Source organism: Dendrobates tinctorius, unplaced genomic scaffold (genome assembly GCF_039654945.1).
Source record: "Dendrobates tinctorius isolate UK_male_01 unplaced genomic scaffold, ASM3965494v1 ptg000312l, whole genome shotgun sequence".
NCBI lineage: Eukaryota > Metazoa > Chordata > Amphibia > Anura > Dendrobatidae > Dendrobates > Dendrobates tinctorius.
In genome coordinates, this window is record NW_027361979.1 from 5,059,370 (window position 1) to 5,085,613 (window position 26,244).

Below are 26,244 nucleotides of genomic sequence, written 5' to 3' on the forward strand. Positions count from 1 at the left end.
GGGGTACAGCAGTTGGTGATCCACTTACAGGTGCAGCTCCAGGCGTTTGTCCATCATGGATTACTTCCAACACAGATTATTATCTTGGGAGAGATTGATTCTTCAAACCGTCGGCCAAATTCCAGCATCATCCAGCCATGAGGATCCCATTTTCTGTTCTTTTACAGAGGAAGAAAGGGAGACAATGAAAGGTCTGTTCCATACCCTTGAGAACCATATCAAGGACGAAATTGTACATAGCTTACATGCTAGGTTTCTCAATATATACCTAGAGGAACAATTATGCCCTCAGGGTTTAAGGATTTCTCTGCAGACCCCTTTCCCAAAAGATCCTTAATTTTCAGCAACCTGGAACAAAATACAAAAAGACTGTATGCAGAGACTTTTAGCCTGCTTATGCAAAAAAAGAGCTCTCTTAGCTGAGGCTGCTGCCCAGAATGTTTTGGAAATAGATTCTCAACTCCAGAATTTTGACAGTCATCCCTTATTCAGGAAGATCAACTCTAGCATCTCTACATCTGCTCTAAAACTAGAACATGAACTTATTTTGAAGAAATCTAAAAAACTCAATAGGGACAGGGAGGATCCCTGCTCTCCACCTGAAGATCCTGAGGATGATAGGGATTCCCCTACCATCCCCCAAGCTCCAAGACAGCTTAGAAAACCAAACTCACACAGGGGACCCTCTGATAGAGGCTCTGGGAGGGTATTCACTAATAGTAACAGAGGGAGGAATGTTCCTTAGCATAGGAACAGATCCAGAGAACCCCCTGCACTACTAAATCAAAATGCCAAACCTGCTCCCAAATCCAAACCCACTCCATCTGAATTAATGAGTGCAAATATTAGTTCCTTTCAAGAAACTGCCTCTAATAATGTTTCTTTCCCAACTATGGATCTAACCAGCACTACTGAAGTGGTGAACCATATCAATGATAGAAGGAAATCTGCTTCCTTCCCACTCCCCTTCTTTAATTCTCCCTGTTCCTCTCCTTACCCCTGCCACATCTGCTCTAACAGTCCTTGATTGTCAGGAACCTGAAGTTTTTCCTGACACTCAAGACCTCTTGGATCGCTCTATCCATCCCACTGATGAGACCTTACCTTCTACCATTCCTGAAAAAATTGTAATAGACAACTCCACTGCAGGATCTTCAGTTGCTGTCTCTTTTTTACCTGCAGCACTGAATCCTGCACAGAAAACACCCAAAAAGAACAACATAACCCATTTTTTTCAAAAGGTCCAACAAAACGAAAAAATCCTTTAGAGGATGCAGAGGAAAGGGAATTGAGAAAAAAAGGCAAAAACGATCATTAACACAATCTAAATCTAATATCTTCAACCTTTCCTCCCATGTTCTTTCCTCTGAAGAAATCAGTCTACTGAATAAAGGTTTGTCTTTTTGCCCCACGTCCAGGAGTGATGGATTTGATTTGTTTTTGGACACCCAAAGATTTATCAGGAAAATCACACTCCTCAGACACTTTGAGATAAAAAAATCTCTTCCTCCCACTAATGGGGTTAATTCTACTGATTCCTCCTTCAACTTGGATGTGAAAGGCAAATCCACCTTTTACCCTGTGGAAAGTAAAGGCCACCATCTAGAAACTTTCTCTGATCTACTTCTAGACCAGTTGAAAGATCTAGATAAGGAGCATACCTCTATCAACAAAAATCTTACTAATAGTGAGCAGGCAGCATTGACTAAGCTTGAGAAAAACTGCAATATTATCATCAAATCTGCTGATAAAGGCGGTGGTATTGTAATACAGGACAGGAAAGACTATGTACAGGAATCCTACAGGATTTTATCTGACACCAATTTTTATGAAAAACTCCCCCACAATCCCATCCCTTCTGCCACCATTGCTTATAATCTTTTAATCAATGAAGCTTTTACTGAAGGAACCATCAATGATCAAGAGAAGAAATTTCTGGTCAAGAAAAATCCATCCACTCCCTTCATTTATCATCTTCCTAAGATACATAAATCTACAACCAACCCCCCAGGTAGACCCATAATTTCTGGCATAGGGTCCCTTACAAGTAACTTGTCCTTTTTTATTGACCGAATAATGCAACATCATGTTCTCTTGTTACCAAGCCACCTGAAGGAGTCCACTGAATTGATTAATCTGGTTCATGATGTGTTATGGAAAGACTCTTATTATTTTATTTCATTTGATGTATCTGCTTTATATACAAACATTGAACATGAGTTGGGTCTTGAATGTTTTAACAGGTTCCTTTTATCAGACATTCGTTTATCTGTTGCACAAAAAGCTTTTATCTACAAAGGGATGGATTTTATTTTGCATAATAACTTTTTTACTTTTCTGGGGGAATTTTATCACCAGACACGTGGGACCGCTATGGGATCACGAGTAGCACCTACGTATGCAAATCTTTTTATGGGAGTCTTTGAACAAAATTTTATCACCAATGAGACTTTTAATAAAGGCATCATTTTATACAGAAGATACATTGATGACCTGTTCTTAATCTGGGACAATGACGTTTTAGATGTGGGTGCTCTTATTTGTTCCATCCAGAATAATATATGGGGCTTGACTTTTACCCCACATGTTAATAATCAGTCCATGGATTTTTTAGACATCACATTTTTCATCAGGGATTCCAAAATTTGCAGTAAAACGTTTTTTAAAGAGGTAGATTCTAATAGTTATGTACATTTTAAGAGTGGACACTACAAAAAATGGCTTTTTAATATTCCTCACAATCAGTTCCAAAGGATAAGAAAGAACTGCACTAATGATGAGGATTTTAACACACAATCCGAGGTCCTGAGGGAAAGGTTCCTTGCTCAGAGGTATCCCAAAAAACTCATTAGTTCTACATGTGATAATGTTTTTAAAAATTTCAACCAGAATATTCTCCTCAGCAAATCTCTGGCTAAACAAAAGAAAGATGATGCTGAACTCTTTAGAACAAATTTTATTACTACATTCAGTTCACAACAGAACAGGATAAGAGATGTTCTAAATAATTTATGGCCCATCATTAAGAAGGACCCCGATACTTAATGGGGTCCTTCCAGACAAACCTGCTATCACCTTCCGAAAGGCCAGGTCATTAAAGAATATTCTGGCTCCAAGTAGACTTCTACCCCAGAAGCCTACTACCCATACCATTTCATCACCAGGGATTTATAAGTGTCACCGTCCTAATTGTGCTTGCTGTCATACCATTTCACACTGCACGTCTGTGTTTGTCCACCCCATTACACTTGAAAAATTTCCCCTCAAATTCCACCTCACTTGTCATTCCTCTCATGTTATATATGTCATTTCCTGTACTTGTCCCAGATTGAATGTAGGTCGCACTACACAAGCACTACATTGTCGCATGAATTCACACCGTCACAATATCAAAATAGGCTTCCAAAAACATGGACTTTCACGACACTTTGACACCACACATTCCAGAGATTTCAGTAAAGCCACCATTTATCCCATTGATCACATAACAGACCACATCCCCAATAGGTTTCAATCACTATGCAGAAAGGAAGTTTTTTGGATCTACAAACTCAAATCTATTGAGCCCAATGGTCTTAATATCATCAATGATGTTTTTTATTTATTTTATTTTGACCCTGTGTTTTAATATCTTATCCTTTCAAATCCTTTATATCATCATCTTTGTTTTTTAAAGAAAAACATTTTCATGCATTTTTTTTTTTTTTTCAAATTTTTTTTTAATTTATTTATTTTTTTTATTTTATTTTTATTATGTCTTTAACCATTACCATTTAACCAGGTTTTTAACCATTTTTATATCACCTATTCCAGAGAGTTTCTTCTTGTTGTTCTTCTCTTTTCTCCACCCAGAAAAAAGATATTTGAGACTAGATTTAGCTATTTACACATGATTTTAACCATTTTCTCCTTACTTTCCAGTTTCACATGTAGCATAGTGGACTAATACCATGAGTTATATCCTCTGAGGCAAGTTCTAATCCACCCTAGAACTCGAGAGCCATTTTTTAATCTTTTACCTCGTGATCCCCCCGTGTCTTTTTATTTTTTAATCACGTTTTTTATACCAACACTCTTTTTATGGCATTTTAAACATCGTTTTTAATATGGTTGTAATAAAGTTTTATTGCTTTGTATGATTCATGTATATGTATCCATGCTGACGTGTCACCTCACTATTCTTAGCGCCTCCCCCTTTTTTTTTGTGTATATATACCCCTGCAATGAACTTCTGTAACATGCCCTGATGAAGTGAGCTGGGACTGGCTCAGGAAACGCGTTGGCAATAAAGATACCTTGAATTCTACCACAGCAGCGCAGTCTCTTATTGCACTACCAGCCTTCTCTTTGTATCAACTGTAAAGTACACATAGCCTAAGGCTATGTGCCCACGTAGCGTTTTTCAAGCGTTTTTTTTCCTGAGCAGAAATGCATGCCCTTGACAGGGAAAACGCATGCTCTTTTTGACAAGCGTTTTTGACACGATTGTCAAGCGTTTTGACATGCGTTTTCCTATGCGTTTTTACAATTACAGTGTATGTATGCGGAATCGCATGCGATTCCGCACAATTAATGAACATGCTGCGTTTTTTTCCGCTAAGCATTTCCGCAGCGGAAAAAAACGCACCATTAGCACAACATGTGCGTTTTCCATTCTATTACATTAGATGCTTTTCTTAAGCGTTTCCGCAGCAGAAACGCTTGTCTAAAAGCGCTGCGGAAATGCTTAAAAAACGCAACGTGGGCACACAGCCTAAATGCCAAGTTACTGGACATACTTTCCAACTTGGTTTGAATATATAACTGTCTACCAAAAATATCATACCTAAGGTGCCATTTCCTAAGTTCGGTCTCAAGTATTGTGATTTTGTCTCAGCTACAATTCCCTTTGTTCAGAATACCATATACTTAATAAATCTCTCTTAAAGATGTATGGGTCTTCTGTCAACCCTATTCGAGCCCACTCCCACTTGTTATTTTTAACCCCTTCACCCCCAAGGGTGGTTTGCACGTTCATGACCGGGCCAATTTTTACAATTCTGACCACTGTACCTTTATGAGGTCATAACTCTGGAACGCTTCCATGGATCCCAGTGATTCTGACATTGTTTTCTGGTGACATATTGTACTTCATGTTAGTGGTAAAATTTCATTCAAATAACTTGCGTTTATTTGTGAGAAAAACGGAAATTTGGCAAAAATTTTGAAAATTTCGCAATTTTCCAACTTTGAATTTTTTTGCCCTTAAATCACAGAGATACGGCACACAAAAAACTTGATAACTAACATTTCCCACATGTTTACTTTACACCAGCACAATTTTGGAACCAAAATTTTTTTTTGTTAGGAAGTTATAAGGGTTAAAAGTTGACCAGCGATTTCTCATTTTTACAACACCATTTTATTTTTAGGACCACATCACATTTGAAGTCACTTTGAGGGGTCTATATGATAGAAAATACCCAAAAGTGACACCATTCTAAAAACTGCACCCCTTAAGGTGCTCAAAACCACATTCAAGAAGTCTATTAACCCTTTAGGTGCGTCACAGGAATTTTTTTGAATATTTAAAAAAAAATGAGCATCTAACTTTTTTTCATAAAAAAAATACTTCAGGTTCAATTTTTTTTATTTTACCAAGGGTAACAGGAGAAATTGAACTGCAAAAGTTATTGTGCAATTTGTCCTGAGTACGCAGATACCTGATATGTGGGGGGGAACGACTGTTTCGGCGCATGGCAGAGCTCAGAATGGAAGGAGCGCCGTTTGACTTTTTCAATGCAAAATTGGCTGGAATTCAGATTGGACGCCATGTCACGTTTGGAGAGTCCCTGATGTACCTAAACAGTGGAAACCCCCTACAAGTGACCCCATTTTGGAAACTAGACCCCCCAAGGAACTTATCTAGATATGTGGTGAGAACTTTGAACCCACAAGGGCTTTACAGAAGTTTATAACGTACAGAGGTACAATTAAAAAATCATATTTTTTCCACAAAAATGATCTTTTCACCCCAATTTTTATTTTCCCAAGGGTAACAGGACCCTAAAAGTTATTGTGCAATTTGTCCTGAGTACGCTGATACCCCACATGTGGGGGTAAACCACTATTTGGGCGCATGGCAGAGCTCGGAAGGGAAGCAGCGCCATTTGACGTTTTTGGCTGGAATTGAGATCGGACACCATGTCACGTTTGGAAAACTCCTGATGTACCAAAACAGTGGAAACCCCCCACAAATGACACCATTTTGGAAACTAGACCCCCTAAGGAACTTATCTAGATGTGTGGTGAGAACTTTAAACCCCCATGGGCTTCACAGAAGTTTATAACATAAAGCCATACAATTAAAAAATCATATTTTTTCCACAAAAATGATCTTTTCACCCTCAATTCTTATTTTTTCAAGGGTAACAGGACCCTAAAAGTTATTGTGCAATTTGTCCTGAGTACGCTAATACCCCACATGTGGGGGTAAACCACTATTTGGGCGCATGGCAGAGCTCGGAAGGGAAGCAGCGCCATTTGACGTTTTTGGCTGGAATTGAGATCGGACACCATGTCGCGTTTGGAAAACTCCTGATGTACCAAAACAGTGGAACCCCCCCACAAATGACACCATTTTGGAAACTAGACCCCCTAAGGAACTTATCTAGATGTGTGGTGAGCACTTTGACCCCCCCAGTGCTTCACAGAAGTTTACAACGCCCGGGCGTGAAAATAAAAAATTCGTATTTTTTCCACAAACATGATCTTTTAGTCACCATTTTTTTATTTTCCCAGGGTACCAGGAGAAATTGGACCCCAAAAGTTGTTGTCCAATTTGTCCTGAGTATGCTGATACCCCATACGTGGGAGAAAACTACTGTATGGGCACACGTCGGGGCTCGGAAGGGAAGTAGTGACGTTTTGGAATGCAGACTTTGATGGAATGGTCTGCAGGTGTCATGTTGCCTTTGGAGAGCCCCTAATGTACCTAAACAGTGGAAACCCCCCCACAAATGACACCATTTTGTAAACTAGACCCCCCAAGGAACTTATCTAGATGTGTGGTGAGCACTTTAAACCCCCCAGTGCTTCACAGAAGTTTACAACGCCCGGGCGTGAAAATAAAAAATTCGTATTTTTTCCACAAACATGATCTTTTAGTCACCATTTTTTTATTTTCCCAAGGGTACCAGGAGAAATTGGACCCCAAAAGTTGTTGTCCAATTTGTCCTGAGTATGCTGATACCCCATACATGGGAGAAAACTACTGTATGGGCACACGTCGGGGCTCGGAAGGGAAGTAGTGACGTTTTGGAATGCAGACTTTGATGGAATGGTCTGCGGGTGTCATGTTGCCTTTGGAGAGCCCCTAATGTACCTAAACAGTGGAAACCCCCCACAAATGACACCATTTTGTAAACTAGACCCCCCAAGGAACTTATCTAGATGTGTGGTGAGCACTTTGAACCCCCCAGTGCTTCACAGAAGTTTACAACGCCCGGGCGTGAAAATAAAAAATTCGTATTTTTTCCACAAACATGATCTTTTAGTCACCATTTTTTTATTTTCCCAAGGGTACCAGAGAAATTGGACCCCAAAAGTTGTTGTCCAATTTGTCCTGAGTATGCTGATACCCCATATGTGGGAGAAAACTACTGTATGGGCACACGTCGGGGCTCGGAAGGGAAGTAGTGATGTTTTGGAATGCAGACTTTGATGGAATGGTCTGCTGGTGTCATGTTGCCTTTGGAGAGCCCCTAATGTACCTAAACAGTGGAAACCCCCCACAAATGACACCATTTTGTAAACTAGACCCCCCAAGGAACTTATCTAGATGTGTGGTGAGCACTTTGAACCCCCAAGGGTTTCACAGAAGTTTATAATGCCAGGGCATGAAAATAAAAAAATCGTATTTTTTCCACAAACATGATCAATTAGTCCCCAATTTTTTTTATTTTCCCAAGGGTAACAGGAGAAATTGAACCCCAAAAGTTGTTGTCCAATTTGTCCTGAGTACGCTGACACCCCAAATGTGGGATAAAACTACTGTATGGACACACGTCAGGGCTCGGAAGGGAAGTAGTGACGTTTTGGAATGCAGACTTTGATGGAATGGTCTGCGGGTGTCATGTTGCCTTTGGAGAGCCCCTAATGTACCTAAACAGTGGAAACCCCCACAAGTGACCCCATTTTGGAAACGAGACCCCCTAAGGAACTTATCTAGATGTGTGGTGAGCGCTTTGAACCCCCAAGGGCTTCACAGAAGTTTATAATGCCCGGGCATGAAAATAAAAAAATCGTATTTTTTTCCACAAACATGATCAATTAGTCCCCAATTTTTTCATTTTCCCAAGAGTAACAGGAGAAATTGGACCCCCAAAAGTTGTTGTCCAATTTGTCCTGAGTACGCTGACACCCCATATGTGGGAGAAAACTACTGTATGGACACACGTCGGGGCTCGGAAGGGAAGCAGTGACGTTTTGGAATGCAGACTTTGATGGAATGGTCTGCGGGTGTCATGTGCGTTTGGAGAGCCCCTGATGTACCTAAACTATTGAAACTCCCCACAAGTGACCCCATTTTGGACACTAGACCCCCCACGGAACTTATCTAGATGTGTGGTGAGCACTTTGAACCCCCAAGTGCTTCACAGAAATTTATAACACTCGGACGTGAAAATAAAAAAATCATTTTTTTCCACAAAAATGATATTTTGGCCCCCAATTTTTTATTTTCCTAAGGGTAACAGGAGAAATTGGACCCCAAAAAATGTTTTGCAATTTGTCCTGAGTAGGCTGATACCCTACATGTGGGGGTAAAACACTGTTTGGGCGCATAGCAGAGCTTGGAAGGGAAGGAGCACCATTTGACTTTTTCAACTCAGAATTGGCTGGAATTGAGATCAGACGCCATGTTGCATTTGGAGAGCCTCTGATGTGCCCAAACAGTGGAAACCCCCAATTCTAACTCCAACCCGAACCCCAACACGCCCCTAACCCTAACCCTAGCCCTAACCCTAGCCCTAACCCTAGCCCTAACCCTAACCCTACCCTAACCCTAGCCCTAACCCTACCCCAACACACCCCTAGCCCTAACCCTAACCCTAATGGAAAAATGGAAATAAATACATTTTTTTTATTTTATTATTTTTCCCTAACTAAGGGGGTGATAACGGGGGGTTTGATTTACTATTTATGGCGGTTTTTATGTTTGGCAGCTGTCGCACGCTAAAAGACGCTTTTTATTGTAAAAATAGTTTTTGCATCACCACATATTGAGAGCTATAATTTTTCCGTATTTTGACCCACCGAGTCATGTGAGGGCTTATTTTTTGCGGGACGAGTTGATGTTTTTATTGGTACCATTTTCGGGCACGTGGAATTTTTTGATCGCTTTTTATTCCGATTTTTGGGACGCAGAATGAACAAAAACCAGCGTTTCATGAATTTCTTTTGGGGGGGGTGCGTTTACACCGTTCCGCGTGCGGTAAAATTGATAAAGAGGTTTTATTCTTCACGTCAGTACGGATACAGCGATACCTCATTTAGGTCTTTTTTTATGTTTTTGTCGGTTTTATGCAATGAAAACTATTTTATATAAAAAATAATTATTTTTGCATCGCTTTATTCAGCGAGCTATAACTTTTTTATTTTTTCGCTGATGGTGCTGTGTGGTGACTCGTTTTTTGCAGGACAAGATGACGTTTTCAGCGGTACCATGGATATTTATATGCGTCTTTTTGATCGCGCGTTATTACACTTTTTGTTTGGCGGTATGATAATAAATCATTATTTTTTGCTTCCTTTTTTATTTTTATTTTTTAAGGGGTTCGCTAAAGGGGTTAACTAATGGGACAGTTTTATAGGGCGGGTCGTTACGGATGCGGCGATACCTAATATGTGTACTTTTATTGTTTTTTTTTTTATTATTTCCAAAAAATGGATTTATTGGGGGAATATTTTTTTTTTTTTTCTAATATATTTGGCGATTTTATTAAAATTATTTTTACACTTTTTTTTATTTTTTTTTTACTTTATTAAATAGTCCCAGGTGGGACATCACTGTCCTGTGACAGATCGCTGATCTGTCACATCACAGATCACTGTGACAGATCAGCGATCTGACACAGGCACTGCAGAAGGCTTCCTCATGCCTGCGCTTTGCAGGCACTGAGGAAGCCAGCTTCCTCAGGCCCCCGAAGGCCCCTGTCGCCATCTTGGATTCGGGGGCTTGGAGGAAAGGAGCCCCCCGCAGCAGCGCTGCACATTGCGCTGCCGTGGGGGGCTCAGGGAAGCACGGAGGGAGCCCCCTCCCTGCCGATGCTTCCCTTTAACCCCCGGTACACCGCGATCGTGTTTGATCGCGGTGTGCAAGGGGTTAACGTGTCGGGGGCGGTCCGTGACCGCCCCTGACACATTGTGCCGGGTGTCAGCTGTGATAATCAGCTGACACCCGGCCGCGATCAGCGGCGCTCACCATGTGGGCGCCGCTGATCGCGGTAGACGTACTATCCCGTCCACGGTCATACGGGCCCGGGTACCGTGGACAGGATAGTACGTAGGATGTCAGGAAGGGGTTAAACAAATCAGACGTCAAAAAAGTCAACATTTTTGTCTTTTTAGAGGACTTTGCAGTATCTGGATTATCGGCAGTGTTAGGGCAATGAGAAAAGGTTTATATTTTCCAGCAAAAAAAAAAAAATGCAATAAACTAATCAAGAAATGTCACTTCAGTTTCCTCTTAAATTAGAAGGTCAGAACAGTAAGAAACATTGTCTTTGCACTTGTGTTGGCTGCTGCTTTCAGGTGACGCCATGGTGGTGGTGATTTTAGTTCTCCTACTGTGCATTGTAGTATCCACACATGCAATATAACAGATAGGTCACAGAAAGATAACTTTGTCCTACTGAGCAGCCAATCACCAGGGCTGGATAGGGGAGCAACAGGGAGGAGAATTTGGCAGCCAACAGATGCTCTACCATACTGTCTTAGGGGAATTCAGGTGAGCTGAGCCGTCTTCATACATGGTGGGTGCTAATGGTATCAATAAAGACTAGAACTCACGCTACAAAAACAAACCCTCTCAAAGCTCAGCAGGAAAATAGTTATTGGTCTCTGAAAAAAAACACTATCCAATTTCTTTCTAAATTAGTAAAGTATAAAAATAAAAAACACATAAATTTTACATCACCAATGTTAACTTTAATTTAACCATACATTAACAACAGTTAAGATGAATCCAAAGCAATAATGTCAGAATCATGTTTTTTTTTTCATCCTACCCCAAAAAAAAACTTTTTAAAATTTAGAATACATTGTATGGTAACTTATTGGTTCAGATATAAGGTAGGCTTCTTGGATTCTGGCATTTTTACACTTGGCAAATACCTTAGTTTCACACACCCACAGGTTTTAGTAAGCAAGAACTTGAAGAGTTACCTGATCTATAAAATCATTGCCACTTCACAAAAGTTTTGCAACCATGAATAGCAACGTTGGAGCAGTACAGTACAAGTAATGTATAACTCTTAAATATCTCATCTTGATTCTGAATAATTAAAGAAGCTGACTTTATTAAAGGGAATCTGTCAGCAGGCTTTTGCTACGTCATCTGAGAGAAGTCTGATGTAGGCAAAGAGAAGATGAATCCAATGATGTATCACTTACATTACTGAGTGCAGCAGTTCTGACACAATCGGAGCTTTTTGATTTAGAATGAAGCAGAGCTGAGGAAGCTGCCCCCGCCCACACCAGGCTCTGTATATACAATGCTCATAGACAGTGAGGTGCCTATCACAGGTAGGGGTGTGTCAAACCAGGGCTCACGTGACCAGCTAGTCACAGCAGTGATAAGCTCCTGGTTCTAAAACAAGAAAATAAAACCACAGAGCTTGATGAGACATTGCTGAAATCTGTGTTTTAACCCCTACCTCATGATGTCTTCAGAATACACAGCAAAAGCTGTTATGAATGAGTCACCGAAGGAGGAAAAAACAAAAATACAAGCTAAGTCCAGAAAACCGGAGAGGTTGGTAGCTATCGGATTGCAGACCCCTGATCCTATCCACAACAACTAACAGTAGCCGTGGGGGGTTCCTACGATGCCCTAGACCCCTCAATCACAGCCGGAGAACTAAATAGGCCGAAAGAAAGAAAGGGGAAATCTAAACTGCCCCAGAGCAGACCCCAAAGCAATAGGCAGCCCCCAACATATAATGACGGTGAAGCAAGATGAAAACACTAACACAGATAGAAAGATAGGTTGAGCAAAAGATGGGGCCAAGCTAACTAAAAAGGACAGGATAGAAAAGCTGCTGTCTGCAATCCGTAAAAAACCCTACCAAAAAATGTCCCAACCATCTGATAGGAAAAAAGGCCCTGAAGTCGCTAGGACTTCAAAAAGACTATATCAGCACTCAGGTAAATTCTGAAGACAGAGCAAAGAGACAAACTGATCAGAGACAAAAATGGAACTCAGCACACCCCCGACCGGGGATGGCTGAACTCCGAAAAACAAGGTAAACAAAACAAAACTAATAAGTTCAATAGCAGAGCAAAAACTTATCTTTGGGAAGCAGGAATCAGACTGGTCTCCAAGAATCCAGCAGAGAAATCACCAGCGACTCAGAAGGGCGTCGGCTGCCTTATATCCAGTCAGAATTTCCTGTTACCCAGTCATCATCTACCAGATCAGGTGTTTGGTAATCAGTCTCACTACCTTCCTTCACCAGAAGAGGGAGTTCATCAGACATCGACGGTGAAGGGGAAAATGAACTCACAACAAAATGCCTACTGACAGATTCCCTTTAATGAACTTGGACTGGGCTCTCAATTAAATAATTAGAGTTTGGGGTCTGAATTATCATAGTATTCTACTCGAAAGTCAGAATTGTTTTTGGAGCCAGGTCTGGTGTAATATTATAACTGCAATATGGACTCAAAAGCACAGAATTGACTTCACATAATTTACACAGAGACATCTTTCTTTTGTCGAATATGAAACAATAAAAAAAAATACCTTCACATAATGATCTTTGGATCCTGTGATAACTAAATCCTGTTTATTGGCTGTGCTACTGACTGTCAAGCACATAACTGGTGCCATGTGCCCAGATAGTTTCCCTACGAATTGCAACCTACAAAGGTGTGAGAAGAAAATATAACAAAATTAATTAAATTCTTCGGTTTTTCTACAGCTGTATCACCCATTTAGATAGACCGATAACCGAGGAACTATAGCACCTAACAATGCTTGTTCGTGAATATCCATCTGTCTAAAGAGATGGGCAAATACTTGTTAATTGGATCTGATTATTTTTTAAGCAAAACAATTTTTTTTTTTCTTTTCAAATAATTTTATTGGTTTTTAGTAATAAACAGGGTAGGGAAAGAAAGGTAGGAAGGGAGGGAAGGGAGTGGGGAGTAAACAACCTTGTACAGGTATGGAAAAAAATTTAAAAACTAGAGAACCCACAAATAGGCATTAAATAGCATACAGTATATCGAATAACAACATGAAAGGAAAAGAAAATCACCAATCCTTATTATGGGGTAACATTCTTGGAAGGAGATACAGCATCCCGGTACTACAACGCCCATGTTTAGGCCTCAAAATATAATGCCTCTGATAAGTCTATTTGATATGAAATTTGTTGTTCCAGGTCTTCCATTTTTTTGTATATTTGTGGATGTGATTGTTGTTAATCGCAAATCTGCATTCTAAATCACTATGTTGGCCTATCTTGTCAAGTATGTCTGAAAACTTGGGAACCTCGGCTTTCTTCCACCATTGTGCTAGTATGGTCTTAGTCACTAAGAGGATGTGAATAATAATGTATCTTACCGAATCATCAAATTGTTCCATGTCTAATGAAAGAAGTGCTCTTTCGGGTGTAATTGTGAAGTCCTTAGTGATGAGGTTACTGTGCTGTGTGATCTGAGACCAGAGGTTTTTAATTTTTGAACAACCCCAAAAAATTTGGTAGAGGTTCCCTTGGTGTCCACAATCTCTCCAGCACAAGGAAGATAGTTCTGTGTTAAAATGTGATAACCTTGTCGGGGTATAGTATAAGCAAAATGATTTTTAACCCCTTAGTGACAAAGCCAATTTTGGTCCTATTGACCAAGCCTCATTTTTTAAATCTGACATGTCACTTAATGTGGTAATAGGTCTGGAATACTTCAACATATTCTGATTCTGGAAAAGAGATTTGTTGGCACAATGTAATTTATATTAATGGAAAATTTAGATTACTATGGGTTTTTTTTTCAAAATGTCTGAAATTGAATGAAAAATTAGCAAGTTTCAAATTTGAATGTTTATATATTTAAAGCAGGTAGTCATACTACACAAACTAGTTAATAACCAACATTTCTTATACATTCAATAAATTCAAGAAATAGCATAACAGGGTGCTTGGGTGTCTGCATGTTCATGGGTCCCTCAGCGCTTTCTTCATTGCACATTAGTGCTGTTCCCCAGCGCCATTATGCAGCGACCCTGTTATGCTATTTCTTCATCGGTGAGTTCTTATTACTGTTTTGACCATTATATAAAACACTATTTATGTCTGACCACCCACTATCTAGTAACTGCACACGGTTTCCTCTGTTACAGCCGCCTCCGGCTACACACATTGATAGCAGTACCCTGGTAAACATCAAGTTGTATATTTTTCTATGTTGTCTACTACTATAATAATATAATCCTTCTATATTCTATTGTACTGGTGTATTTAGTCCCTCCTCTGGCAGAACACTTTGTATGCACTTTTTCTTGATTCCAGACATATAATGTAATTATATATAATGGAGCAGAAATAGGTATAATACAGAGTCTAAGAACACGCATTGTGTTTGAAACGCCTTTAGTACCTTGATTCTCAGACACCTCTCTTCAGAGGCTTTGCACAACAAGGCCTACCAATATATATCATTTTTATTGAATTTTCTATTAAAAAATATTTTTATCGGATTTTTTGTGAGAGCAGGATTATCTACCTTTCTACTCCATTGCATCCACGTCTGGCAGAGACGGAATCCTGTGCTCCACATACGGACCATATGAAGTCCTCAAAAGGGTGAGCTGAACAATTTCTTTTATATTTTACTAATGATATATAATGTTCTGATATTTTTTCTGTTGATTTTTTCTTATTTATGTTGCTTTATGTAAACTACTATCATTTAATAATGTTGCTTTACATATATAAATATATTTATTGCAATTTTCTTTCTGAAGTTCTGAGGAAGGCCTCTGGGCCAAAACGTTAATTAGTTTTTTGCAACATTATGGACACTTTGTGACTTAAATTTATTTGCATCACATTTTGGAGTGCCAAATTCCTTTATTGAATTTATTGGACTGGATTCCTATTTGTGCACCCAATTATTTTAGTTCAATGTGAGAGAAAGCGGACGGGACCGCTGTTACCGTGCGTAAGCTGGCTGTGTGTGGCAGGCAGAAGGAATTCACCGTGGTTCCCGGGTGCTTGACCTCGTAGTGCTCAAATCTTGAATTACTTGAAGAAGAAAAAGGTCGCACTCGTCGGGATGAATTATTGCTGCTTTATTGACACATGAATACCATGTCAAGTCGGGTAGTGACAACAAAGAGTGCGAATAGGCTGACAACGGCCGTTTCGTGCTGTTAGAGCGCTTCTACGGATCCAATTATTTTAGTATGTGCTGCTTAGTCTCTTTTCAACATTTCTTATACATCAGCATCAGTTTTCAAACTTCCTTTTATTTTATTAGGGTGCTAAAAGGGTAAAAATTAAGCAGCAATTTTCATTTTTTCAAGGAAATGTACAAATCCTATTTTTTATGGACCTCTTCAATTTCGAAGTAATTTAAAGTGGTCTATATATTTGCCCCCCCAAAAAAATATCATTTTAAAAATGTCTCCTTTCAAAATATTCAGAACTAAGCTGTCAGGAAATGTGTTAACTTTTCAGGTGTTTCACAGAAATTAATGAAAGTGGAATGCAAAAATGTAAACTTCTATTCTTAACAGTAAAATATTGTTTGAATACAGGTCTCAGAAGGGAGGAAGCTCTATTTGCTATTTGGAAAGCAAATTTGGCTGAAACAGATTTTGGACGCTGTGTGACATTCCCAGAGCTCCTGAAGTGCCAAAACGGCAGACCTCACACACACACATTTTCTTACACTGCACTCTTCAAGAAATTCATCTATGTGCGTAATGAGAATTTTGAATGCACAAATTCTTTCCATAAATTTAAAAAAGCTGGATTTGAAAATGAAAAATTACCGTATATTTTTTACAGTAAAATTTGTTTTTGCCCAAATTTGTAATTTTCACAACAGGTAATAAAATAAAATTGACTCCAAAATTTGTTACGCAGTTTCTCTTAAATGGAGAATATGGTTTGTGCACATGCTGGGACTTGGAAGGGATGGAACACCATTTGGCTTTTGATTAGCAGATTTTTTAGTATATTGTAGGCACCATTAGCAGAGCTTGCTGATGTTCTAGAATTGCAAGAACCTCCCCCCATCAAGTGACTTTATTTTGGAAACTGCACGGCCCAAGGATTTCATATACGTGTGTAGTGTATTTTGAACTCCCACAAGCTTCAAATAAAATCAGAACATTGGGCCGTGGAAATAAAAAAAATGACAATTAAGACTAAAATTATATTTGCTGCAAATTTTTCATTTTCATGATAGGTAATAAGTAAATACGGACCCACCATTTGATCCGCAATATCTCCTGAACAAGGTGAAAACACATACGTAATTGAAAATTACTGTTTGGCCAAAGTTTGGCAGGGTTTACTAGAAACATGATAGCTGTGTCCCCAAAATAGCTTTTTGCAAACTGTAAATGGGATTTCTTATGGCTTGCGTTAAAAAAAAATGGCTTTCTTATTGCTATTTTGCTATAAAGGCCATATTTGTGGAGTATACAACTAATAGTTGTACTGTGGACAGATTCTCCCAATTGAGCTGTGGATCTCAGCAGCTCCTCCAGAGTGATCACGAACCTATTGGCTTGTTATCTAATTAGTGCTCTCCTAGCTTGGGATGACAGTTTAGGTGAATGGCCATGCCTTGGTAGGTTTGCTTTTGTGCCATACTACTCCCATTTTTGGGCGATTGAACAGCGCTCTTTGAGATATTCAGAGATTGGGTTATTGTTTTATAGCCTAACCCTGCTTTAATCTTCTCCACAATTTTATCCCTGAACTGTTTGGTCTGTCTCACATTGTGGCATTGGTTCCAATTGGTTTTACTACCATATTTATAAGCTGGGATAGGACCAATAAAGGACCTTCCCAGCCTGATAATATAAGCTCACAGATGTCTGCTTTACCTTGGCTGGTTATCAAAAATAAGGGGGAACCCATGTAATTTTTTTTATTATTTATTTATTAGGTTAAGCAAGGCTAATAACACCTGGGTAAATGCACTTACAATGAATGTGCTTTCTTGTAAATTGTGGATTTACTGCATCGAATGCAAGTCTTTGGGGAAATTCCACACAGAAGACTGAGCATTCCTGCAAGAGAAACTGACATGCTGCAGCTCTGAAACCTGTGTGGCAGGTGATTTTATGTAACACAAAAAAGCACAGTGGGCATGAGATTTCTAATAATCCCATCCACTGTGCTTGTACTATTAAACACAGTGTTTTGGAAGCAGCAAAAATACATTGTGTCCAGAACGCTAGTAATCCTGATAGTGGGCAAGCAGCTTAAAACTGCCAAGTTATTTATTCTGTGTTGTGAACATGCCAAAAATGTATCTTTGTCATCATACTGACACATAAAAATAGAATAAAAAGTTGTATGTAAAAACAAAAAGGTATCAATGAAAACATCAACTCGTTTTGCAAGAAACAAGCCCTCACATGGCTGTTGGTGAAAATAATAAAAAATGTTACACCTTTCAGAATATGATGATGCAAAATGAAGCAATTTTTTGGAAATATTTTTGGGCGTTTTAGGTTTTTTGACACCTCAGGGGCTCTGCTAATGTTACATGTTGTCCAAATTTGCATTTCAAAAATCAAATAGTACGCTTTGTTTTCTGAGCCCTGCCATGTGCCCAAACATTGAGTTTTGACCACATATGAAGACACATTCATTTGAAATTGCATAACAAAATATATGGATTATTTTCTCCTATTATCCCTTGTGAAAATAACAAATTTGGTGCTAAAACATCCTTTCCTGGAAAAAAGAATTATTTTTCATCCTGACATCTAAATATTATAAAGTTCTATGACGCTGTTGTGAGTTAAAAATGCACAACACAACCCTATTTGAATTTCATGATGGATTTAATTTTTAAAAATGTGATCAGTTGGGGATTTCTGCTATTTTGACATGTCAGGGCCTCTGCAAATGCAGCATAACTTTTAAAGTAGATCCCAGCTAAATTTGTGCTATTTGTGCTCCAAAAATCAAATAGCAATTTTTTCATTTCCGAGTCCTGTCAGGTGCCAAAGATTAGTTTTAGACAACAAATAGGTTCTCACCTCATGCTGGAGAAATTATACATTGTCGGGTCTATTTTCTCCTTGTGAAAACTAAAAAACTAGGACTTTGGGCTATAAACTTGGGACATTTTTCTAGAAAAAAATGATCTTTTTGTTTTCATATCCCAAATTTATAAAGTTCTATGAAATACTTGTGGGATCAAAATGCTCAACACATATCTAGATAAATTTCTTAAGGGGTTTAGCTTCCAAAATGAAGTCACTTGTGAGAGGTATCTGCGGTTCTAGCATTTCTGGGTCTCTGCAAATGCGACAAGGCATACACAATCTATTCCAGTCACATTTGCGCTACAAAAAATTAATAGCGTGCCCAAACATTAACTTTTGACTATGTATTGGAGATCTTTGCATTTGGAAGAAATTGTGTAAGAAAATATGTGGTCAATTTTTTTCCTGTCACCCCTAGTAAAAATTTCAAATTTGGTGCTAAAACACGTCAGTGGAAAAAAAATGTATTTTTTCACATTCATGTCCAAATGTTATAAAGGTCTGTGAGGCATCAATGGTTACTAAATAGGTACTAAACACACATGTATAAGTTCCTTGAGGAGTTCAGTTTCCAAAATGGGGTCACTTGTGGGGGTTTCTATTGTTTTGGTGCCTCAGGGCCCTGTAAATTCAGGATATAGTCCGCTATTTAGATTCTAGTTAAATTTATGCTCCACAAACCGAATGTCATAGAACATATTAAAAATCCTTGATGTCCCTCATGCACGCCTCCTTTTTTTCTTTCATCAACCATTTGTCATGAGGAGTTGTGAGCTAGCAATCACACCTGTCTTTATGCAAAATGGCAGTGACACAGCTTGGTGAAGCAGATTAATTCAAATGCAAGAATTTCTCTTTATGTCAAGGTAGCGTCAAAGAAAGTCTATTATGCCCAGAGAGAGGGACAGGAAAAGGTTATTAGGGTCTGAAGATGATCAAAGAACCTCTGACACCCTGTACAACTAGCCACTGTGACAATACAATTTATAGGGCAGATAGTATGACTCCGGGAGAAAATATGGAATATTGGATTTTCTATACTTTTAATATTAATGAGTCGTACCTTGTTGGAACCGGGATAACTAGGCAATCATACATATATTTTCTCATAATCATAACCCCCACCAAAAGGCCTCAAATCCATAGGGGCCATATAGCCACCAATAGGTAGGCCATGTTTGGTTTCTAAGTGTAGCTAAAATCCTGATAGAAAAGATGACATCGGTCACAAACTTCTGCAAACACCTTATGAGGAGTTATTACACAAATTGGGATTTCCTAAAATTATGAAGGGCTGAGTCTGACCCACAACCGGAACCTTGTGAGGTCATCGCAGAGGGGTGTGTGGGTGGGACTCAGTGTCTGATAAAAGATCAATCCCAATTATGATCAGTGTTCATATAAGAGAGTTACGTTTTCATGTATGTAGGAACCCTGTTTACCGATAGACCAACTGAAGCGCTCTCCTTTGGCTAAACTGAATCGCCTCTGCTGTCTGTGTAGTAAGTTCTTCTATTAATCCCTTTCATTTTATATAACTGTTTATGCTGTATTGTTTTGTCCCCTTTGTAAAATCTTTTGTATATTTTTCACAAACACTGTCTCCGTTTGGATTAAATATAAAATGTAATAGTTCTGTTCCTTCTGTTCTGTAAACTACGCCTTGAAGCCATAGCTAACGTTAACAGTCTCTAATTGACCGAAACAGATTAGTGGTGACGGCGAATAGTCTGGGGTTGTCAGAGTTGGCTGTGAACGTATCGGGGTGTTTACACATATTCTGTCATGATCCAGTGTTGGATCTGGCGGTATTAAATTGACAAAGTGAACTTTTTTTTACTTTGTCAGGTTCTGGTGTCTTGACTGTCCCCGGTGGTGGTGAGTGGTATCACACCTTAGCTTTAGTTTTAGGTTAATGTGCACGTTAATTACATGACAGGTGTTAGGCTCTATAAAGGACAGCCAGGGGTTTTCAATCACTGTTGGTGTTAGTTGTTCATTTGCAACCAACCTTGGTGGTGGAAGGAGCTGAAGAGAGTGCTCGGCTCAATCTGAGTCCTGGTGTGGAAGGAGTCACAGAAGGGAGTTCTTGGCAGCTATTCAGAAGAAAGGCTGCAGTCGGTCGCTGGACTCTGTGCTGGAGCTTTAGCACAGAGAGAGCTAAGTTTTCTTTTTCCCCTGTTTGTGACTTTCCTTATGTGTGTTCTAGTGCAGTGGTGGGATTAGTCTCCGCACCGACCTATTCCCTAGTTAGGGTTTAGGTTTAGGGCTTGCTAGGGTATTAAGGCACGCGTGCGGCGACAGGTGAGGAGCCTGTATAGGGAATGTGAGGAGAGCAGGGACACTGGCTCAGGGGAGCTTAGGAGGTCTCCACGTCCCCCATTCCCTATCGCAGGGCCCACCACTGTAATTGTTCCCTGTGTTTACCCTTATTATTTAAATTTGCCAGCTGGAGGCGGGGTATCCAGTTTTACGTGTATTTCTTAAATTCGCCAGCTGGAGGAGGTATATCCGGCTGCACGTCCCATTATTGTTTAAATTCGCCCTGCTGGAGGCGCTGTATCCAGGATCACGTGTGTCATAAATTCGCCCTGCTGGAGGCGCTGTGTCCAGTCACACGTGATCATTACATATTCCACATGTTGGAATCTGAAAGTGTATTGCACGCTCAGCACTAATTTTCCAATAGCCACGCCTAGTGGTGCGAACAGCCTGCGTCCTTCTCGTTTATCATCCTCCAATTGTGTAATTGTCTGGACGATAGGAGGCAGCAGAGAGCTGTTTGCTCCAAAGATCAAATAGGATGGTACTTGTGACCTTCACGGCCTCTGATATCAGGGATTTGTGAGATTAAGAAAGTCCTGACTAATATTCAGGTCCCTGACACCGAATAGAATTCTTTCCCTTCTAAGCCATACCATCTGTCCAAAGAGCAGTTTTTGACCATATATTTGATATTGTCAAATTTAGGGGAAAGTGTTTAATACATTTTTGGGTCAATTTTTTCCTGTTACCCTTTATGAAAATTTAATATCTGTGGCTAATGCAAAATTAAGTGGAAAAAAATAACTTTAAATTTTTTCATTCAACTCTGCCCTTTTACCCGCATAGCATCTGAAGAGTTAACAAATTTGCTGACAGCAGTTTTTAATAACTTGCATTTTTTAAAAAAATAGTATCACTCTTTTGGATTTTTCAATATACAGTCTCCTCAAAGTCAATTAAAAACTAAATGTCATGATCCAGTGTGGATCTGACAGGTTAAATGTACAAAATGAGTTATTTTTCCCTTTGGCTTGGTGCCAAAGTGGTGTGATTGCCCCCCGGAGGCCATTAAAATTATTACACGTGGTGTCGTTCATTCTAAGTTGCCCTGGTGGTGGTGAGCGGTAGTGCACTTTAGTTTCTTTGGTTTAATGTGCACTTAATTATAAAACAGGTGTTAGGCTCTATAAAAGAGTGCCAGGTGTGTTTGATCACTGTTGGTTATATTGTGTGTTCATTTGGCAAGGAAGCCTGGGGTGAGGAAGGAGCTGAACATGAGTCCTGCGCAGCCCAGCCAGAGGGGACGAGTGGCAGCGATGTGGTCTGCAAGAAGGGCTGGCATAGCGTGGTGGAGTCACAGTTTATGGTGTCGGCAGGAAGTGCTTGCATGGTTTGGTGGAGTGGCGACTATGGAGAGAGTTGCACTCAGCATGCGGGACTTGTTTGCTGAGAGCTGGACTCAAGCATGCTTGACTTTTTGGGCAGGAGCTGAACTCATCTTTGGGACTCTGCTAATGGACTTCTGCAATTGGTGGTGGACTCTGCTCCAAGGCTGCACTATGGTGAAGGATCCAGTTATGGTGATGGGTCCGGGTGGAGAAGATACACGCAGGTGGTGGTCTCTGTTGCTAGGAGCGTACGCAACATAGCAAAGCTAAGTGGCGTTTCCCCTGTTTTGTCATCTTTCCTCATGTGTGTTTTAGTGCAGTGGTGGGATTAGTTTCCGCACCTACCAATTCCCTAGGGAGGGTTTAGGTCAGGGCGAGCTAGGGTTTTTAGGTTCCTGTTGCGCGCCCGGTGCGGAACCGGCATAGCGAACGTTAGGAGTGCAGGGACACTGGCTCAGGGGAGCTCAGGAGGTCTCCACTTCCCTATTCCTTATCGCAGGGCCCACCATTGCTAATGTTTCCCAGGTTTCCCTTATTGTTTAAATTTGCCTTACTGGAGGCGGGGTTTCCAGACTTGTATATACGTGTAATGTCTAAATTCGCCAGTTGGAGGCGGTGTATCCAGCTGCATGTGTTTATTATTTAAATTCGCCCCACTGGAGGTGGTGTATCCAAGGTCACGTGTGTCACATGGGTTCGCCTTGCGGTACTCGCTGGGTCCAGACACACGTGACCGTGACACTAAATAGATGCATACAAAATAGGATTTATAAATTCCTTTGAAAAAAATTAAAAACTGATGCTAAATTTTAACCCTTCTAACACATTTACAAAATAAAAGAACATTTAAAAAATGGAAACTGATGTACAGTAGACATATGTGAAATAGTATTTATTAACTATACAATCTGGTTTAAAGATATAAGCATTCAGAGTTTGAAAATTGCTAATTTTTCTACATTTTCATCGAATTTCAAAAATGTTCATAAAAACCGCAAAACATATCAACCTAAATCTACTGCTAAAAAAAAGTACAATTTGTCACAAAATTACTTGATTATCTTTAAGCGTATTGCCGCAGTTGTTACTACCAATAATTTCCACACACGTCAGATTTGAAAAATTCGGGCTCCGTCATATTATAGTCAAAATTGGCTCCACTGCTAAATGCTTAAAATAATGTATATCAGCTTCTCAATCAAAGTTTGATCATGTGCACTTTAATAAAACAATTGTACAGCACAAAAAGTATAAATTTATATTAGCAATAGACTTTGGAAAGCAATTAATGTACAAGTAGGCTTTCTATTCATTACAAAACAATAAATGTTACAGAGTAGACTTACCTTCCCAGGTCCCAAGCTCTCACTACATTTCCAGCTGCTACATATAATGTCGTCCCCCCAGGATTCAGAGCGATCTGATTAATTTGTAGCTCAGCCTGACTGCTAACAGAACGGAGACTTAAGCCTGAACATGGATCTCCAGAGACCACCTGACCTGAAGACCTGTTGAATGGCACAAAGTGATTACTATTAATTTTTCTTTTTTGTCCTCTAATTTTTATTAAGAGCTTATAAGAACTACAGTAGCAAGGAAAGTAAAGAGAAATTCAATATAGAAAAAAACTAATAACAAAAACGATCAGAATAGCCAGGAGAAATAAAATGCAGTAGCGAAACAGAAGCCCAAAGGGAGGCGAAGGTAGAGATGAAATGAGAAATATGTGAACAGAATCCTTCTCATCTGAATAATCAGTCCATTAGAAAATCTGTAACAGAGAAGCTGGTATCCTCATAAATATCATGGTTTAAGTGAGACAGAGAGGATAAAACTGACCGACAACCTATGTCGATAAGAATTGAATATAATATAGAACCACTAGACTGAAAGCAAGCTGACATTTGTAGAGCGAAATGCTGGCTCAGGCTGCAGACTCTACATTTGCCACGAAGAGGATTGCTCCAAGCATTTGTTTTTATTATTTAAAGCACTATTTTTAACTAATTTTATATGTTAAATAAACTAGCTGAAGCGCCCGGCGTTGCACGGGCATTGTAAGTAAGTGTGGTTAGCTATCTATATATATATAAAGCTGAGTGTAAAATCTGTGCTGCAGAAAAATGCTGTGTATAAAGGAGGAGCATAAGGTGCAGGAAGAGGCTGTGTAAAAAGAAGGAGCATGCGGTGCTCAGCATATATATATATATATATATACAAACACAATTTTTACTGTTCATTCAGTTTAGTTGGTCTATAGAAATGGGTGTCTCCAAATTCTCCAAAATTGTAAATATGATTGCTAAGACTGATGGTTTTGTGTCCCCTGGGGATTGGACCTAGAGAGAGGGAGATATCCTGGAGCAATATAGCTTGAAATATTGATACTGTGGCAGCTGTGTAATTTGTATATAGCCCCCTAAAATATTGTGATTATTATTTTTTTTGTCTCTTGGGGATTACAATATTGATAAAGTGACAGCTCCAAGGAATGACATACAGTTTGCTTTATCAATTATGTTGTCTGTAATCTTCTGCTGAGATACACATGTTTACTTTTTTCATTCTTTTGCTATCTGTGTCTATTGAAATTTAGATAAGGTGTGTACTAGGGACACCGTCGTTGAGCGGGGCAGCCATTTTGCAATATATTAGGGTGCTAATCTCTGCTGCCAGGTATGGTGAGCAAAAGGAACAACTAGGGACTTGACTGGTCCAATTGTGTCACTGTCTGGCAGAGTGAGACTAACCCGACCATATTTACCTAAACATCCTGCAAGTCTTTGTTCTTTAAATATATGTATTCAATTATGAGTCCTACATGCTTTTAATATATCAATAAAAGTCATTTTTTAGGGGTCTATTGTCTTTTCAGCATAGGTATCTTGCACTTGGATTTATCCACATTATTTCATCTGAACTGTGACGTTTATGAGGATGCCGGCTGATTTATTAAGGATCTTCTAGTGGACTGATCACTTAGACGATAAGGACTCTGTTCGCCTTGTCTCTCATTTGCATTAGGTGATGAGCTTTTATTTCATCTCTACCCAATATCGTAGCACTGTGGTTATTATGAACTGATATTTAGAAACTAGTAACTACACTACATTTATCTTTACTAACTTCTATGATCTCTATAAACCCTAACACCTGCTGGTTAACTCCCTACCTGTTAACTTCTGGTAAACCCTGTCATTTGCTGTAAACATCACTTAATGTTATTGTACACTGATCATATTAAGTTATTATCTGCTGTGGCTTCTTCTACCAACATCTATGTGCTGCATCAGACCTGCCATATTCTGCTTCATCAGTCCTCTTAGTTCTGCTGCTTCTGTTATGTCCTGTGTTTGTTTGCCATCCAACATAGCTGCTGTCCAGGTCCTTACTGTTCTACAAGCTTTCCAACCTGCTGTGCCAATATGCTTTGTCTATTTGTCCACCCTGAGCTATGGCTAAATGAATCCATACCAGGTGAGCCTAAAAATTTTAGTAAGTTTTTGGAATCATATTCCTATGATGGTGGCTCAAAGGATCTCCAGCTTGCTAGGGGCAAACATTATATAAGAAGAAAAAAAAACAGACAATTCGACTTTGGATGAAATGGGGTGAGGGGTTAATGTATAGACGTTAAAGAAATTCCTTCTTCTGTACTGCATTTACCTGTGAAAATCCATTAAAGGGAATCTGTCAACGCTTTTTTCGAATATGAGCTGCTGGCACCGACATCAGGGGCTTATCTACAGCATTCTGTAATGCTGTAGATAAGCCCCTGATGTAACCTGAAAGATAAGAAAAAAGTGTTAGTTTATACTCACCGGGGGGGGGGGGCGGTCCGGTCCAATGGGTGTCACAGTCCGGTCCGGCGCCTCCCATCTTTATACAATGCCGTCCTCGTCTTTCCTTCCTGTCATGGCTCCGGTGCACTTCTCTGCCCTGTTGAGGGCAGAGCAGTGCGCAGGCGTTGGGAGAGGTCCTGCAGTATTCTGCTCTGTGCACCTGCGCCGGAGCCACGACAGGAAGGAAAGAAGAGGACGGCATCGTATAAAGATGGGAGATGTGGGACCGGACCGTGACACCCATCATACC

At 39.7% G+C, this 26,244-nt stretch overlaps 1 protein-coding gene across 2 annotated transcripts in view; it reads right to left on the reverse strand.

Moving 5' to 3' along the window:
* The window catches only part of KIF21B (kinesin family member 21B), a 461,259-nt gene that overhangs the window by 35,084 nt on the left and 399,931 nt on the right, over nucleotides 1-26,244 (reverse strand). For both annotated transcript variants that reach the window (XM_073561060.1, XM_073561059.1), the window contains exons 31-32: nucleotides 23,499-23,660; nucleotides 13,004-13,121 (exon numbers count right to left, since the gene is read on the reverse strand). In XM_073561060.1, coding sequence (XP_073417161.1) covers nucleotides 13,004-13,121; nucleotides 23,499-23,660 — 280 coding nt within the window. The remainder of the gene's footprint in view (nucleotides 1-13,003; nucleotides 13,122-23,498; nucleotides 23,661-26,244) is intronic.